This window comes from Artemia sp. Qi Xiang Cuo, chromosome 1 (genome assembly GCF_049724085.1).
Source record: "Artemia sp. Qi Xiang Cuo chromosome 1, ASM4972408v1, whole genome shotgun sequence".
Taxonomy (NCBI): domain Eukaryota; kingdom Metazoa; phylum Arthropoda; class Branchiopoda; order Anostraca; family Artemiidae; genus Artemia; species Artemia sp. Qi Xiang Cuo.
Genome location: NC_142794.1, coordinates 81677042 through 81694394, shown reverse-complemented (window position 1 = coordinate 81694394; position 17353 = coordinate 81677042). Strand labels below are relative to the sequence as shown.

The 17353-nt window shown below is 37.4% G+C and overlaps 1 protein-coding gene across 1 annotated transcript in view; it reads left to right on the top strand.

The window, feature by feature from the left end:
* LOC148956799 (solute carrier family 53 member 1-like) overlaps positions 1-17353 on the top strand; it is a 68843-nt gene that overhangs the window by 36243 nt on the left and 15247 nt on the right. Inside the window, exons 6-7 of the mRNA XM_089092052.1 lie at positions 12216-12358; positions 14397-14661. Coding sequence (XP_088948178.1) covers positions 12216-12358; positions 14397-14661 — 408 coding nt within the window. The remainder of the gene's footprint in view (positions 1-12215; positions 12359-14396; positions 14662-17353) is intronic.

Sequence of the window (17353 nt, the reverse complement as noted above, 5' to 3'; positions counted from 1 at the left end):
GATAGATTGTAGAGTGGGATGCCGTTTACTTTGCACACAAAAGATGAAAGTCCAAACATCAGAAATTTATGTGGGAATTCAGTCCACAATCCTATTGCACTGCTGCTATTCACAAATGGAAAGGCAAGATACGATGGAATTTCGCAATTGATAAAGGATAAGTCGGTGACGATGCTTGAACCCGTTGCAATAGGACGTTGATTTGTGATTGTATGAGGATAAAATAGTTTAATGTTTTTGCTATTGGCTTTCAGTTTTTCCACGGCTAAAGCAACAGAACTCTTAATCTGTTGTTTGCATACATAAAGTGTTGCCGTAGTGAGAGAGAGGCATAGATCGGGATTGGATGCAAGTTCTTTTCTCAATAAGAAATTGGTGGGCGCAAGTATCAATTTTCTTTCCACTATAATCGTTGTCAGCAGTCACTGGTGTGTATTAAAACTTTCATGATATATTTTTCCTCCGAACCGCTACCTACTAACTGTAGCATGTATAAGCGCCTCTGAGTAATCAGTGTCAGCCACTTGCTTATATCTATCGGCGATGCCTCGCTATTCCTTGCCTGACTTTGGTTTCATCAGCATGAAGTGCATATAGCTTGTATAGTTTGAGAGATTGTTGCCTGTGCTCACCAGCGTGCCATTGATGTAGATACTAATTTGACGAAATAAATTGTGTAGTAAACAATTTTCATAGGATAGTCCATCGGTACGAATTGTGATTGTATTGTCGGATTTCCGGACTTTCATTTGCAAATCTATAACTTTTGAAGACATGTCCATAAAGTAGTCGTCATTGGAAAAAATTTGAAAGTGGATATTATCGGAGAGGGGTTGTTGTGGATAAAATTGTTCATAGTATCCATGCTTGACACTCACCTCAACATTTTCAGCATTGAATAGATTAAATGAGGCGGTGATTGAAGGTTGTGAATCCTTATGTGGCAGGTAGTAAATCCTAGGTGAGGAAACCTAGTTTCGATCAGAGAATTCTATTCTTTCTGGAACTTCTGGATAAAGCAATTGATGGCTTTTTCATTCTTTTCTTTGACGAAAGTGATGTTTTTCGTTTCCGTCCTTAGTAGAGACTGATGAGTGATGCATTGTTTCTTGACCTTTTGAAGCCTTTACCATTTTGTTTTAATCTCTCGCCAAGGGTTCGCGCACTGGACCTAAGATTTTCCGAAGCACTTTTTTATAAATCCTTGCCAGAGCCCCAATCGTATAGTGTAGAGGATGCAAAATCTGTCGCAGCCGGTACAAGATATTTTCTGGCCAGGGGTAGTGAAGAGCGAAACAGCTTAGCAAACCAACTGCCAAGACTGCAGCCAGACATTGACGAGCGACCTTTGTAGTAGTCCAATCCATTACCATGTTGTCTTGGACCAAGAGTATTAACATAGCAGTCAATATCAGGACAAGTGAATGCTACTCTTCTATTATACATCTTGCTTTTGAATTATGGGTCGAAAATGGCATGTAATTAGAGCCAAACCTTTTGAAATTGCTACGGGATCGCCCAATTTGGTTCTTAGTGTTAACTGACAGAGTTTCAAATAGGAACTGCTTACGGGAATATAATTAATATACTTTATATTTTAGTGGTGAATATGTTCTTGATTGGTTTTTCGTTAAAGAACTCGTAGGAGGGGAACATTTGAATTACAAACCCGAGATGTGTCCAAAAATGAAGCGTAGAGAAATATACAGGTGTCTGTGGTGAAGGCAGGCGAAGATTATGAGGTAAGGATATGAATATTTCTGGCCCTTTTGCCAGTGATTATAGAGATCCTTTGAACATGGACACCATTCAGATTGTCAATGAGAATAAAATTTTCACTATTAATAATTGATCTCCTGTAGATCTTACCCAACGTATGTGTCTCGTTGAACTCAAAAGCTCATGATTTAAGATTTAACCCTATTTTAGAGATATTAACACATAAATCATTCATACAGGTGAGTTCCTCATAGGGTAATTCAATGTACGGATAATTCATCCAATTGATTTTTTGAATTTGTTCTTGATCATATTTACGATCCTTTCTCAGGATGTCGTAGGTATTTTTGAGAATACAGTCGACAAGAGCTACTTCATACACTGCGTCAAATTTAATGGTGGGGGAGAGTTTTGTCCAGAAATCCCTTGTTCTTTTCTATTTATTGTATAGAAGATCAAAAATATTGGACATGAAAGTCATATAGGAGTCATTGGGCAATGTTAGTATTTTCAACACTAACCCAAAAGTCAAATCTGAATTATATCCTAGCCAGCAAGCCAACAACTGTCTCGTGCCATGGCTTATACAACTCTTTAATATATTTTTAATTTTATAAATGTCGATAGTGTTTTCAAATTGTTGCAGGTCATATTCATAGGCAACACCGAGAATCTCGTCATCTTTGGTGTCTCGCAGTCGATATGTTGTGGGCTCGGTGTCCAGGATTTTGGAAACTTTAAAAAGTTCAGTGCTCCATAAATAATTCCCTTTTTCAAAAATATTGCGGGTTCTAATAATTCGAACAGTATCACCAACATTGAATTTCACATTTTTTTTTCTCTTTTTCACCATTGGAGTATTGCTTTAGAAAAGCATCAAATGTATTTTCATTGTAGTGAACATCCTGAGGGATTGAGTTCGACAGAGGTGGATGGGGTCGATGGTTTTATATCTGCATGATTTTATCTAAATCATGAATAAATTCCGATGTGTTTTTCAGGCTACAATATCTTGAAATTAATAGACGAATCGTTCTTATTAATAGTTCAGACAATTCAGCCTTTATCTGGCTGTGACTATGATAAAGTGTTGTATTATATTTCAAAAGAACCTTTTGCACATGGGGATTAACAAATTCACTGCCACGATCCGATTGAATTTTTCTATATGAATCCTGTTCTAGAATACTTTCAATGATCCGAGCAACTTCAACACCTCTCTTTGATCGGAGTGGAATGGCATAGACATAGCGACTAAAGACACTGATTGCCACCAGAATATATTTGTAGGGCGCATTGTGACGTTGTTGAATAGCGTCTAAAGTTAAAAGATCCGTTTGAATTATATGCAGAGGGAAAAAGTCTTTAGTTTCTCGATATTGTTTGCTGCGAAGCCTGTGATTCAGATGCAGTGTGAAACTCAATTCATTTTCTAGATACTCTTTTGCATTTTTCAATTTGGGGCTGGAGACTTTGGAAAGAGCGGTGGGGGAACTTAAACTTCCCACTTCACCAATATTTTCATAGCCACCTTTCAGAACTTCTTCCATTTTCAATGTAAACATGTAGTGTAATGACCACTCCCCTTTTGCACACTGGAGGGTGAATCAATTCGTATTCGCTTTTGACTAGCAGCCACAGGTGTTGTAAAATCATTGCTGCTGCTGATAGTATTTTCAAATACTGAATCTTCTTCTTCTTTTTTAAATGGTGTTGTTGGTGTTGGAGGAGGACTATATTCGCTTAGTTTCTTTAGAATTTGCTTATTGCCACTGAGAATATTGAGAAAGTTCGATACACACAGAAAGGTGTATAGATTATTTTCAAAGTATAAAATTACTTTATTTTTCGTCATCATATCACAAAATAAATTAACTAGATTATAACTTTTCCCTCGAATTATAATTTTTTTCTCTGTGCTATCGACTTTAACTTGATGTTTCTCTGCAGTTTCCAACATGAGATAAAATAATACTATTTTACTCTGTTCTCGATAGGTCAGTGGCAATAGGTTTCGAATTTTTAATACAATTGAATTCAATTCCTTCTCCTTTGATGCTGCTGCAGAATCTTGAGGAGATGTTTCCTGTTGGGGGGGATCAGTGGCGGCGGCGGCGACAGTGGGTCTCTCTCGAGATGGTCTGTGTTTGTACACACGTTACAAAGCATCTTGGAGTAAAAGCAATTTTTTGACATCGGAAATATTCATATAGTCAATGAATTTGTATAGATTTTCTTTAAAATGTTCGACTGGCAAAAGGACAAGTTCAAATTTTGTCAATTTATAAGGTTTAGCCATTCTCTAAAATAAACTTCTTACTAGAACTGCATATTTTGGTCTTATAAGTTTGAAGAATCCAACACCCGCCTTAAGGAGTCGTTGTCGTTATAATTGGTGTCCCTGGCTCTTTAAATACCCGGCACCGCCCCTTGACCCAGTGTTCGGTTTCTGTGTTCTAAAAAATTATGACAGTTGAAAAATGCCCGCAGTTAAATTTAAACAAAGTTCAGATATTAGATTAATGAAAACATTGTCAAGACCATGTTTGAGTATGGCCCTGCGAAGCAAGGGTTTTGAAGTGCTGAAAACAGAAAATAAATGCCGTTGTTCGTGAAGTTTCTTCAGTGTCATATTTGCAACTAATAGTCTTTTCTACGGTTCACCGGAAGATATACTGTAATTTCATTGTCGAAACTGTCGGTGACTACACGTAGATCCTCGGGCGTGCTCTGATTAAGATCCAGCAAAATGTAAACGTAGGGCTTGATAGTCGCCTGAGTGTACGCTGAAAACAGAAATTTAGGAGTGTCGGTGTATACCTGTTTATTGAGAGTTATGAGCGAGCTATAAACGCGAACGACTCGAAAGATAATATAGATGGTGCAAATCAAAGCAAGGGTTTGCATACATTTGCTTTGATGAAACAGATTGTGTAGAACCAGAGTAACGGAAATGTGTTCATGATGAAGGCGAACGGTGAACAGTTGTAGCATTTCCTGTGAGAACTGTTCAATGGATTCAGCCAAATCATCAATAATCAACCACGAGTTCGATTCAATACTATTGAAAACATCAAGTCCCCGTATGAATTGTATTGGTATGGTTGTGGCAATAGCTTTTATTTTATCATAGGACTCCTGCCAAATACTATAGCAATAGAAGATTTTTTTCGGCTTATTCAAAAACATTTTATCGCAATTTTGAATTATTCTAATTAAAAGTGTTGTTTTCCCCGACATTGAGGGACCACACAGAAACGATCTGAAGGGTGTTTTAAATTTATACATACTGCTGCTGTTGACAACAGTCGGACTACAACTAACTGTAAATCATACGTGTCCAATGAATAAGTAATAGCAATAATTTTCCCCATAGATCTATCTATTCAAGAACAACAAAAAAAAAAACAATATTTCATGGCAGCATTTATTTCGGCACTGCATGAAAACAAATATTTGTTCAACGTGAACTGCAACGATAAAAATAACACTTGTTCAACAAGAACAGTTGACAAAATTTCATGGTCAACATGAAAACTATTTGTTCAACATGAACTCGGCAATGATAACACTCTATGTACAATAAAAAAAAACACTTTTGTCCATCATAAGCACTTATTGTCTTAAAAAAAAAACACTTTTCTGTCCATCTTCAACAGCAATTATTGTAAACTTTAAACACATTTCTGTACAAAAAAAAACACTTTTCTATACAACAAAAAAAAACAACAGAGAAAACACACTTGAAAATACACTTGGAAAACTAGCACAGTTGAACTTGATTACAGTGAATTTAAAGGTGTGGGATCCACCCCCGGGGCCTAGGGGCCGAAGGCCGGCCGGCCGCGGGCGGGACCCCCCCCCCCTGGGCGGCCGCGGGAAGGGACCCCCCCCCACCCCCTGGGGAGCCGCGATGGAAAAAACCCTACAATAGTTGTCGTCCCTGCGGCAGGTTAGTGGTTGAGTTAGTGGTGGTTAGATCGAGCTAGATGAGGCTGAGTTAAGGTGGTTAGATTGTCGGATTAGATGAACAGTTGAGTTAAGGTTGGAGTATTTAATTTATGAACGGGTTGGTGGTTAGTTGGTTAGTTGGTAAGTGGTTGGCATAGTTCAGATTAGGTTAATTTATCCAGACCAAGTTGATTGTGATAGTCAACGCATTCAACTCGATCTGAAATACGGTAGTGGCCGTGGGGTAGAACAGTCACACCATTTTCGAGTACATAGACCTTGTCGGATATACATGACATTGCATTCTTTTCCACTCTCACAGTATAATTTCTATACTGTAGAGAGCAAATTGCAAGCACTTGTTCCTATGCACTATGCCAATTTCTCCACAGTCTCTGTACATGCTCATGTTGAAATTGCTCTTTACAAAGTGTTTAAGCACCCCTTTACACGTCTTCCTTTATTCCCGATTATGTGTTTCCACGCAATAAACTTTGGGACCCGTGAACGCCCCCCTGGATATCAAATCACTCCCCGTCTCTGATTTTAACATTAATAGTTGGTTGAGGGCTTGACGTTACACCAACTCGGGGTAGTGAGATGGATTTCAGTTGGTGAAATCCATCCGCGAGCTGATGTGTCCCCCTTTTCTAAATCACCCAATAAATCTTCAGTCCCATTTACCTTTAACCGCAGAAAATCTGTATCCCCATAGTAAACATGAACCTCCCCCTCCCGGGGCGATTGCACCTTGCACACATTGTAAAAAAACGACAACATGAGCTTCTTTGAAATTTCCAGTACTGAACTGCCGCCTGCTATATTCTTGTTCAGTACCACATTTCGCTTTCGCGTGTGTAGAAGAACCTTGCCAGTCTCTATGCTCGTGAACGATGTAAAATTGGGGTCGGCAATAATTCGTGCACACTCTAGAAGGGTCAGTCACGACATCGCAGCGAGATCTATTACGTACGCTTTCACACATTTTGCCAAACGCTGAATTTAGAATGAGCTTATACATTTCCTTCTCCACCTTTGAATTGGCCCTAGAGCGTTAATCAACAAAGGTATCGATGAACTTTTTCAAATATGGTCGCTGATTGAACTGCAGGACCCTGTGTATTTTGGTGATTTTGAAACCGTTGCTCACCATCCAGTGCAAAAGCACATGATGAACAACGATATTCTCCTTAGGGTCCAAATCAGCAATCAGTTTCTGTTTGGAGGAGTCCAATGCATCCCCATATCCTCAACCAATGAACGAGTAGTGGGAATTTAAATTCCCCTGCAAACCTGTCGAGTTTGATCAGGCCTAACAAAATATTGGACTGTTTTGATGCGCACCAGTGGTCTGCCGACGTCTGTTTCAAAGACACATCCTTTCGGCCCGTAGTCCTCAATTATTTTCCTGTCGGGAACCTCACCAGGATACCCTAGCTCTTGGTATTCCACACCCGGCCCGGAGTAGTGGGACATTGCCGAGGGGTACAACGAGTTCATGTCCAAAAACACTGCTTTTGACTTTACACCAGTGCTTTGTCTGCTCGGATCGATTGATAAGACACGGTCCGCATGAAAAACATACACTCCCCACATTGAACGCTCTAAAAAAAGGCGTTGATCTACATTAGTGAGTAGGCCTATTTCCTCCTTGCTACTTTTTTAAATTAAATCCATCACTAACTGTGGTATGTGGATATAATAGCCTATATCTAATCTGAACTCTGAAAATATTTGGTCTCTGTTCTTAAAGACTATATCCAACAGAGCTAGAACCTCACTGTCCAAGTACAGTCTACAATAATCCCACATATTTTTAAAATCCCCCTTGGACCACACCTTCTTGGCAAACTCATACTCCTCAGCTGTGCATTCACTGTTGGTCAGTGAATTGTAAAAAGCTTCAATTGGAGGTAGTTTCACCTCACTTAAGCGAGCGCCAGAACAGTAATAATCGTATGCGTATATACCTTTGCAGGTCAACAGGTCATACATTTCACCGTCTGGAAAGTGCTGTTTAAGCAAGGGAAAGCTATCAAAATTGTCAGTTTTTTGCACTTGAATCAATTGACTCAGTGCTTTGGGAAAAAAACTAAAGAAATCTAAAAAACTGATTTTATTACATCACGTACGCCCATTATCCACTGCCTGCCATTTCAGTTCGAGAAGCAACAACTTCTCGGCCTATTTTGGGATAATGTTATAGGTAAATGAACTATTTACCCATGGACAATCTACTCCCCCGTCCTCCCGATGCATACGTGCCAGTGCCGATAAAATAAATTTTAAGTCATAATTAGAGCTGTGGATGAAAACAGGGATAAAAAACTGCTGGCTAACATTTAAATTACACGATTGATGCGCAATCCCCCTAAAATTACTACCCCCCGAGGATATTTCCTGCCACAAGTGATTATGATCTCTGACTTTGCCCCTCCCACCGGCCCCCCCTCTTGTTCCTTTAGTCCCCTTAGCCCCCTCTACAAGCTCCCCCTTACATACCCAACATATTTTTTGATTTTTAATCGCGAGACGATCCTCTGCAGACAACACCATTGGATAATGGGTATTTCTCAAGCGAGAAATAGCACCATTAGCCGTGCCAATTAGTTTAGTCAGTGCCTTGATCATGCAATCCCCCTCATCCAATGTCTCAACTATTTCTAACAAGCGCATGGTGTTAGAATTGTCTCTTTGCGCGTGAGCATAGGAAACTGCAATAGCCTGATGTTCTTTGACTCGGTTTGGAAATTGTGGATCATTCACATCCTCCAGCTTAGCTTCACAGTCAAAAGATATTTTGTTGCACTGGAGAAGTATATTCTGGAATTTTTTGAAACATAAAATGGCCTTATCCTTAGAAACCGTTTCCATTGTCTGATAGCCATGCCGACTTCAATGCCTCATATAATTTCACAGCTTTAATTCCGTCCAAAATCGAGAGAGGCATGTCGGACAGTAGAAACATGAACTGTTTCTTTCCCTCCCCCAAACCTCTTCTGATGTCTGTAATAGGATTAAAATGTCCAATTGAATTGGCAGGGTCACTAGGTGGTGTGTATAGCAACCAAACCCAGTGTTTAACCAATTTAACTGACGGACCCCTTATGGGGATAACGACCCCCTTCTTCTTTAAAGGAACCCCATCTTCAAATTCGGTTTCATACTGAACAACAGTAACGCCAATACTTAAGTGGGCATTGGCCCTTTCAAAAATATAAATAGATCGAATCGTTACTGGATATTTCCCCTCTAAACATGAGAAATCTACAATGGGAAAATGGGACCCGTCCTTCCCATGTACAGCCCAATGATCTAAATTCGTCTTAGTAGCGTCACGTGCTAGAGGCTTGAATGCTGATATGAGGAAAGCATACTGGAAATACTCTTGGTCTGTTTCCAAACAGCTCCGCTTGACACATTGACAACGTAATAGATCTGGATTATAATTTAATTCTACTACCCTTGGTCCACTCCCCCCTCTTAAAATAAAATCTTTCTTAAATTTACAAATATTAACGCTTAAATTTTCAAAGAAAAGAACTAGAGACCCACTACTGTTTTCGTTAAAGTTCTCAAAATGCGCAATAATTTGATTTACCCAATCCATGAAAGCACCCTCAAAATTTTCTAAATTCGAATAAATTATACGCATCTCGGAATGTACATAATGATAATAAACTTCACGTTTCCCCTCATTTGAATAGAACACTTTTAGAACAATGGAGACCTTAATTGAATCCCTCCCCCACATTTGAATTTGGTTCTCCAGTATTGCACGAATTTTATCTACATAGTCGTCTACAATTTTTACAGTATCAAAAACAAATTTTCGCCCTAGTAGTAAAGTAAAATGGTCACCAAAGGTCGCAGTGTACACAACTATTGCATTAAAAATTCTATTGGACAATTGAAACTCGGGACCAGTTGTTACTCCCACCCCCTCTGGGAGATTATACCCTCACACCAGGTGTTCAAAAATATCTGGCGAATGCTCCACTTCAGGTGGTCGAAGTGGAGTCGGGAGGGGTTAGAAGGCTGGTGGAGGAGGAGGAGAAGGGCTCCCAGTTAATTCGTTTGTAAAATCCTCCAAAAGCTGTAGTGTATTTGGGCTCAAGTCCCCCAGCTCAACTGTGCTATTATCTACTTTAAAAAAATCATTTATAAACTCATCAATATTATCAGGTATTTCATTGTCATGTAAAATGCTATCGTCCCATGTTAAATTGTTGGGGGACTCCACATGTGCCTGCTGATGAGGACGATGATGAATATTGGACCAATGGTCGTCCAACCTATAAATGAAAAATAGCTTATTTTCAAAGTGTTCAAATCAACCAAACTGCTTTTTAAATTTGGATTATTATTTAAAGTCATCGCTTAGTAGTAGCATTTGGTTAATTGAACTGAAAGTTCCAAAATATCAAACTTAATATAAGATATTTACAATCTAAAGCATCGCTTTACATAGAAGGCGGCAATTTGATTTTGTTCAATAAAGAGATAGTCAAATATTTAAACTACTAAAACTAAATAATTATGTGTTGTTTTTTTTCGGCGCTTTTCGGGCCCGCAACGCATCCCTGTGGCACTTCTCGGACCCATAGCGCTTCCCACAGCGCTTCCTGCGGCGCATCTCTGACCCGCAGCGCTTCCAACTGTGCTTCTCTGGCCGCAGCGCTTCCCACTGCGCTTCCCCGGCCCCAACAAGTGGCTCCCTGCCACCTTTACATAATGTCCGTCAAAAGCTGAAATATTCGCTTAGACTGCATAAGTCGCTATTTCTCTCTAATTCCATACTGGTTCGGTGAACTCATGAGCTTAATTATTCTAACCTATCGCGAGCGAGTTTTCTGATTTCCGAGATGAACTTCAGACGAGGAAAATGTCGGAAACCGTTAGCTTGGTTCCCCCTCGCTAAAATCGATGCAATGGTTTGTAAGCTATTTTCAGTATAAATTAGAACGTCAATATGTGCAATAGATAAAAGGAATAATCTCTCTCTCTTAAAACTATGTGAAGAATAGCATTCACAGAGTTTCAAAGGTACCTAAAAATATTTGCTTATGAGATGGCGGCGAAGAGATATGGGGAATGCATTGAAAATAGTAAAGATTAAAAAAAAATAGCATTTTGAGTTTCAAAGGCAGTGATTATTAATTGACTAGAAATTACATAAAAATATTCGCTTATGTGATATCGAAGCGATAGCAACACATAAAATAGCACAGAATAGAAAAAAGAGGAGCGGTTGCTTTGAAAAAAAAATTACATTAGATATCTCCGAGGGGGGGAGAGAAAAAAAAGTTTGGGGGGCGTGGGGATAATATTTTAATATCTCGCTGAGATAAGTTTATATTGGGTTGAAAAATAGTGAAAAGAAAAAACGATGGAAGAAATATAATATATATATTTTTATAATATAGGTATGAAAAAAATGCTCACATTTCCAAATCCTGGCTGCACTTGGGTACCGGATGGTCCTGGTAGTGCGTGTTGGAGGGCGGACGGGGTTGCAGCACTATTCTCTTGCGCAGCTGGGCCAGTGATTTCATGGGGATGGGGAGTTGGAGCATCGTGGCTCACCATCATGTGAGCAGTCATCCACTCTCTTTTTAGCTTTCTACATGACTGCATAGGGGCTGGCACGGATGGGGTTGCTTCACCATCTCTTGCTCTCTTACTGGGTGGCGGCGACGGACATTCTTCACAATTTGCCTTAAAAAGAGAAAAAAGTTAATATTGAAATAATTTCCCCCTTTTTACAGAATAAAGTTAGTATCCTCATCCACATAATTTTGTCTAGAAAAGCATTTATCACTAAGAAAGGTCCCCCTACGCTAGCATTTTCAGTAAAGCAAAAAGTAAAAATATACTGAACTCAGAAATCAAATGCTATTTTAATTAATTAAAAAAGGCTTATTCATAGACATCTCAACCTAACATTACTTTTCATGCAAACACTTTGTTTTCATTTTACAATATTGGCGATAGAATTGAGGCATGTCAATCCACCTCCCCCCCCCTTTCATTAATGTCCTAAATATATTGTTAGTAATTATTTTTGGAAATAATCCCGTTTCACCGGTTCTCCGGCAAACACAGGTTACGAATCCACAAGCTTAATATACAGCAATCTCTTTTTGCTTAAAACCGTTTTAATTTGAGAAAGAGGGAAACAAATCCTTTTTATCATTGAAACCTTTTGGTTAAGTCGCTAACGTAAAGGATTACCCGTTATCGGATCAATAAAATTCCCAATCGATTAAACAATCAAGTTCTCGGAAATTCACTTCCCCCTTGAGTCCTAGATCAATAACATTGTTCCCGTTAGAATTCAATGCGCATGTGCAACCTTCGTCACGGAGTTATTACACATAGAAACAACAAATAAATCGATCTTGGAAAAAGAGGTCATTGAGCGATTACGCAATCTTTCTCCCTAGGGACTCTATGACCATATTAGGTGTACTGTCACGAGATACGTTCTTTTGATAACCGAATTTTGTACTGTCACGATCAATAGGGGCATTTCTACTTTCCGCTACCGACTTTTCGACCACCCGGAAGGAAAATTGGGGACCTGAAGCTAGCTTTCAGTGAATTCTATTTGAGTCTTGTTATTCTTCAAAATTATCAAGATTTGAATTTTACTGGGTTTCGGAAGATTCTGAAAAAACATGATAAGGTGTCCATTTTCTTTTGTTTCTTTAAAAAAAGTAAAATAGCAATATTCTGATTAATCACTTGGGCTATTAGGCTAACATTTAGTCCAAATGTCAGTTTGGGTGTATTACCGACGGAGTTAGTCTTCCACTAATGGTGCGTTTTCATTGATTTCCGATTCTTTCCTATTAATAAGTGCAGAAATCATAAAGTTTGAAAGTGATAAACATTTAAAATGAAAATGAATTTAAGAAATAAACCTATTCAGGAGACTATTCAGGAGAATAAACGTATTTAGGAGAGTATGGTATTTCGCAAGATTGGTGAAAACAAATAAGTCAATTCGCTTTTTTTTTAGTCTATTATTTGATATAGCTTCTTTTAAACAACTTTTCCACAACAGCAGCCAAGAAACTTCTGGACGACATGCAGTCTTCCTAACAAATTCTCTTTTTGTGAAGAGTCGGACATCATCTTTTCAACCGTTTGTAATTTAAAAACGCTGTTGATTTATCGTTTGAATAGCTTGAAGAACAAGATTCTACTGAAATTGAAAGAATTTAAGTACAACGAACAGAATCTTACATATGCGGCGAAATAAATCTTACATAATGCGGCGAAAAGTGAATTTGATAGCAAATTCTTTATTTATGCTGAGGTACCTGCGCATCGAGAACAACGGGGGATGTTGGGAATCGCTGACGTACCTAGAATTTTACGCTCTCTCCTAAAGGTTGAATCAATCCGTCTCTCTGTGGTGTCCTCTATTTCTCGATTTTTCTGTTTTTACTTTATTCATTAAAGAAAATGAGCTAATTTCTTGAGCTAATAATTGTTCCTTTTGTTTTTTCAAATGTGTAAATGTTACCGTGTATGTCCGAAATCTTTTGAACGTCGACATACAGCGGTAAGTGTCAACAAAAACATAGTCGCTTGGTGTATGTCCGAAATAGTTGCTAAAAATCCTTATTTTTGACTTTCACCGGAAAATGTCAAAATTCATCATGCACTAATTGTGAACGTTTAGCATTTATGAGATTTATATGTAATATTCTTGTATCTATTTTATAACTCTTTAAGCATGTGTTCTTCCTCCGTCGCCTATTCTGATATGAGCTTCATGAAGTATACTGAACAATTTCTTGTCGGTAACATAATACTGAATATTCGTTTCTCCTAGTTTTAATAGTACAAACAACTCTTCTTCATCATTAATTTTCATAACGTCAAAACGCTTTAATCGTCTGTAATCCAAAGGCGTGTTGGACTTCATTTTAACAGAAACCACTTCAGAAAGTATTTTAGAGTACTTTTCTTGAAAAAAATAAAAACAATTGTTTCTCTTTTACCTGCAATTAATGCTTTTAACTTTTCCAAAAACACATCACGATTCACTGCAGTATCCATCCTATATAAACCAGGGTATCGGAATTTTTTTTTTACAAAACTTTGCTTTCACCATCAAGCTTCGCATAAGATGGCAAAGCTTACTGAATCCAAGCAGAGACAAGAGTTTTGGTTTTTCTTATCTCATCTATCAATTAGAAATAATGATTGGGTTTTAAGAGTTGTACATTCACCAGAGCATATCTGCGATTGTCCACATACACCGGTGAGGGTCCGAATGCACAAGAATACAACGAAATATTTGATATTTCACTTACGTATTTGGCGTTTCTTGACATTCACCGATGAAAGTCGATATTCATCATTTTTGGACATTCACGGTAATATATATACGTCAAAAACTTATAATGACATTTATGGCAGCTCTACGCTTGAGCGCTCAAATTTTACATTTTAGATGTCATTTACATAGTGAAATATACGTATAATGTCCTGTGTAGATTTTGTTTTATTGAGTGGTTACTTGTTCTGAAAGATGATAATTATCAGAATTCGGGATTATAATTTCACTATTTATTTTGTTGATCTTCTTTAGTTGTACGTTATTAGTTAACAAAAAAACTCTTGCTAGCAATTGAAATTTATATCTTTGATACGAAAATTGTATAAGCATATTCTACTGTTTTGCTCTAGTTTACTGTTTTTGTATTCAGATGCTAAAGACGGAAATTGGAGCCAAATGGAGAGAAGAGCGTGTAGACACTGCTCAATTCTATGTGGACAAATCAATTGACTCGTTGTTGGCTGATACAGAAACCATCTATACTGAAGAATTGGAGAGTGGTGATCGTCAAAGATCAATGAAACAGTTGAGAGTACCACCTCTTGGACAAGCGAAGCCTCAAGAGTGGACTACCTTTAAAGTTGGTCTTTTCTTTGGAGCATTCATTGTTCTTTTTATTATTGTTATACTAACAGGTACTACTCTCTTATTTCCTTGTATACTATACTTGCTTAGTTGTTACTTTCTACGTATATTAGTGTCTTCTTACCCTAAATAGTATACAAGAAAGGTAAAATAATAAGAAAATCCAAGGGTCTCGTAGAGTAAAACAACGTAACACTGTAGCACATGGTACATAACACAATGCAATGCAGTATGCATAGACTAAGTGTTCCAAAAGACGAAAGTTTTCACTAAAGTCGGACTTTCTAATGAGTGAGCGTTATTTATTGGAATATTCATGATGTTTTCAGAATTCTTGCACAATCCTCAGTTACTGCTAAGATTTTTTTTCCGAAAATTAGGGTTGCCACGCTTAAAAAAAAGTCAAAATAAACTTTTTTACAATATGTATTTTTTTAATCAGAATGTAATCAGGATTGTGTTACAACTATTTTGATAGAAACGTTTTTCGAGTAAAAATTTTGTGTTTTGGAAAAATTCTGATAAATTTTGATTCTGATATAAAAGCGACTTTTCGTCATATTGATGGTTAATCTAAAGACATCTAGAAATTACAACTTGCTCATCATTTTATAACTATTTAAAGACGCTTGGCATGTTTTAGTTACTTTTCAGATAGATTGCAATATCTGGTTCATAATATTTGGGGCTCTGACTGGGCAGAATGCCTTTTATTCAAAGAACAAAATTATATCCATACTCTTTTTTGAACAACTTTCTTACCGCTTTCAAAGAAAAGCTTTCTTAAAAGGTTTCAAATATTTCTTGTTTAGTGCCCAACCGTAAAAAATAATTTATTGTGCATGAACAGTTAGGGAATTTGGAGGATAAAATCCCGTATGAAAATAAGTAGAAAGTAAAAGTAAAAATCTTGACACATTTTAAAATTAAACCTGTACAGTTTTATAGACAATTTTGAGGTTGTATATTAAGGCGCAATGTGTAATTTGCAAAGTAAAATCAAATTTATTTTAGTCCCTTTTCTCGAAACTTACTGAAACAGTTGGCTGGCATATTATAAAGCGCAGAAGAGTGATAGGTTACATTGCCTATGGTTTCACCTCGTAAACAAAGATAATGCCCTCAGTATTTTGTGAACCATTTTACTTCTGCTTTAACTAGTAATAACTTAGCATAGCACAGATCGATACTTCCGAGGAGTTACTCCTCCGTAACCTACTTTGTTTTAGGATTAGCTGTTTTCCCCTCCAATTCTTCAACTTCTTCTCTTTTGCGTCGCCTCTCAGGGTATGCCAACTTGAATAGAAAGAGGTTTTGTTTAAACAGAAACATTTATCTTTACAGAGTTTTATTCGTTTAAGAGTATAATCTGAGTGATGAATAACCTTATTTGTATGAGCAAAAATTCTGAGAATGAAGTTACGATGTTTCAGTCTCTAACACAGGGGTAATTCCTCTCTAAGATGAACATGAAAGGGTTGAAGTTGACGATATTCCTTTTTTTCAGTAGCTCTCAACATTGTGTCCGGTTAAGCTGCGTTAAAAACTGGATTTTCTTAAAAAGGGAAAAGATTTGTATGTGGTTATCACACAACTCTCTGGTAAATATGTGGATTCTGTATAAGCCAACTGGACAGTTATAGTTGACCTTAATTTTGATTTTCATGTTTGCATTACTTTCATCACTAAACATTTTTTTTTCTTGAATGCTTATGATATAGTTTTGCTATTTCAGTCAAAAGCACAATCAATAGGGATTCAATACTCAATAAACCCTAACCGAAAACTTACAGTAAACAAATGAATCGGGCGTGTAAGATTGCACAGAGAATAGTCAAAAATTCTGATTCTCTTTGAGAAAAATGTACTCGGCTCAACCGTAGCTCCAAAAGGCTGATGAAACGATCCCTCAAGTTGTACAGCATTTGCTGGAAAAGGGCATAATGTTCAAACACTTGAAGGACCAGACGTTCGGAACCAGATATGGATTATATTTCTTATAATCCAATCTTTCTTATAAACAATTGAATTAAAATTCAATTGCTGTTTGCACTGCAGAAACTGAGTTACAATGGTATCGAATAATTTACAATTGTCCTCATCCTTTTTCTTTAGTTTACTTTTAAGCCAATTCAAGTGATCTCCATAGAGCACTGTGACTAGCTATTTTGTTACCAGATAAACTGTTGAAATGCAACTCTAAAACTAAATAAAATATGGTTTGTTGAAAAAATTATTGGAACGAAGTCATAGAAAGTGGCGCTTTTTTCTTCTCAAAGCCTGTGTTTGATATTTATCTTTGAACTTTTTCCCAAAAATTTAGATGAGAGGGAGGTGCTGGGATTTTTTTCAATTTTTTAATAGAGATACAAACAAACATACTACAGTCAACTCTCGATTATCCGCGCAATTGGGTGGCGTAAGTGCCACGGGTAATCGAATTTCGCGGATAATCGACACATTAGAAAAAAAGGTTGTTTGGTTTTTGTTTTTATAAAATGGAATATACTAATTCTAGTGATGTATTAATTACAAATGAAATACAAAATCCATTTACCCACCTCAAAAAAACAAACCAAAAAACAAGGCTAGGCACGATAATATCAAATTAACTCGTCACCCCAAATAAGCACTAAGTCCAATCTGTAAAAAACAACTCCGGGGGAGTTGGTTGTCCTTAAAAGGTTAATCCACAGCCCGTAACTAGAACCATGTGCGTAGTAACTTCTAAGTTGACTAATC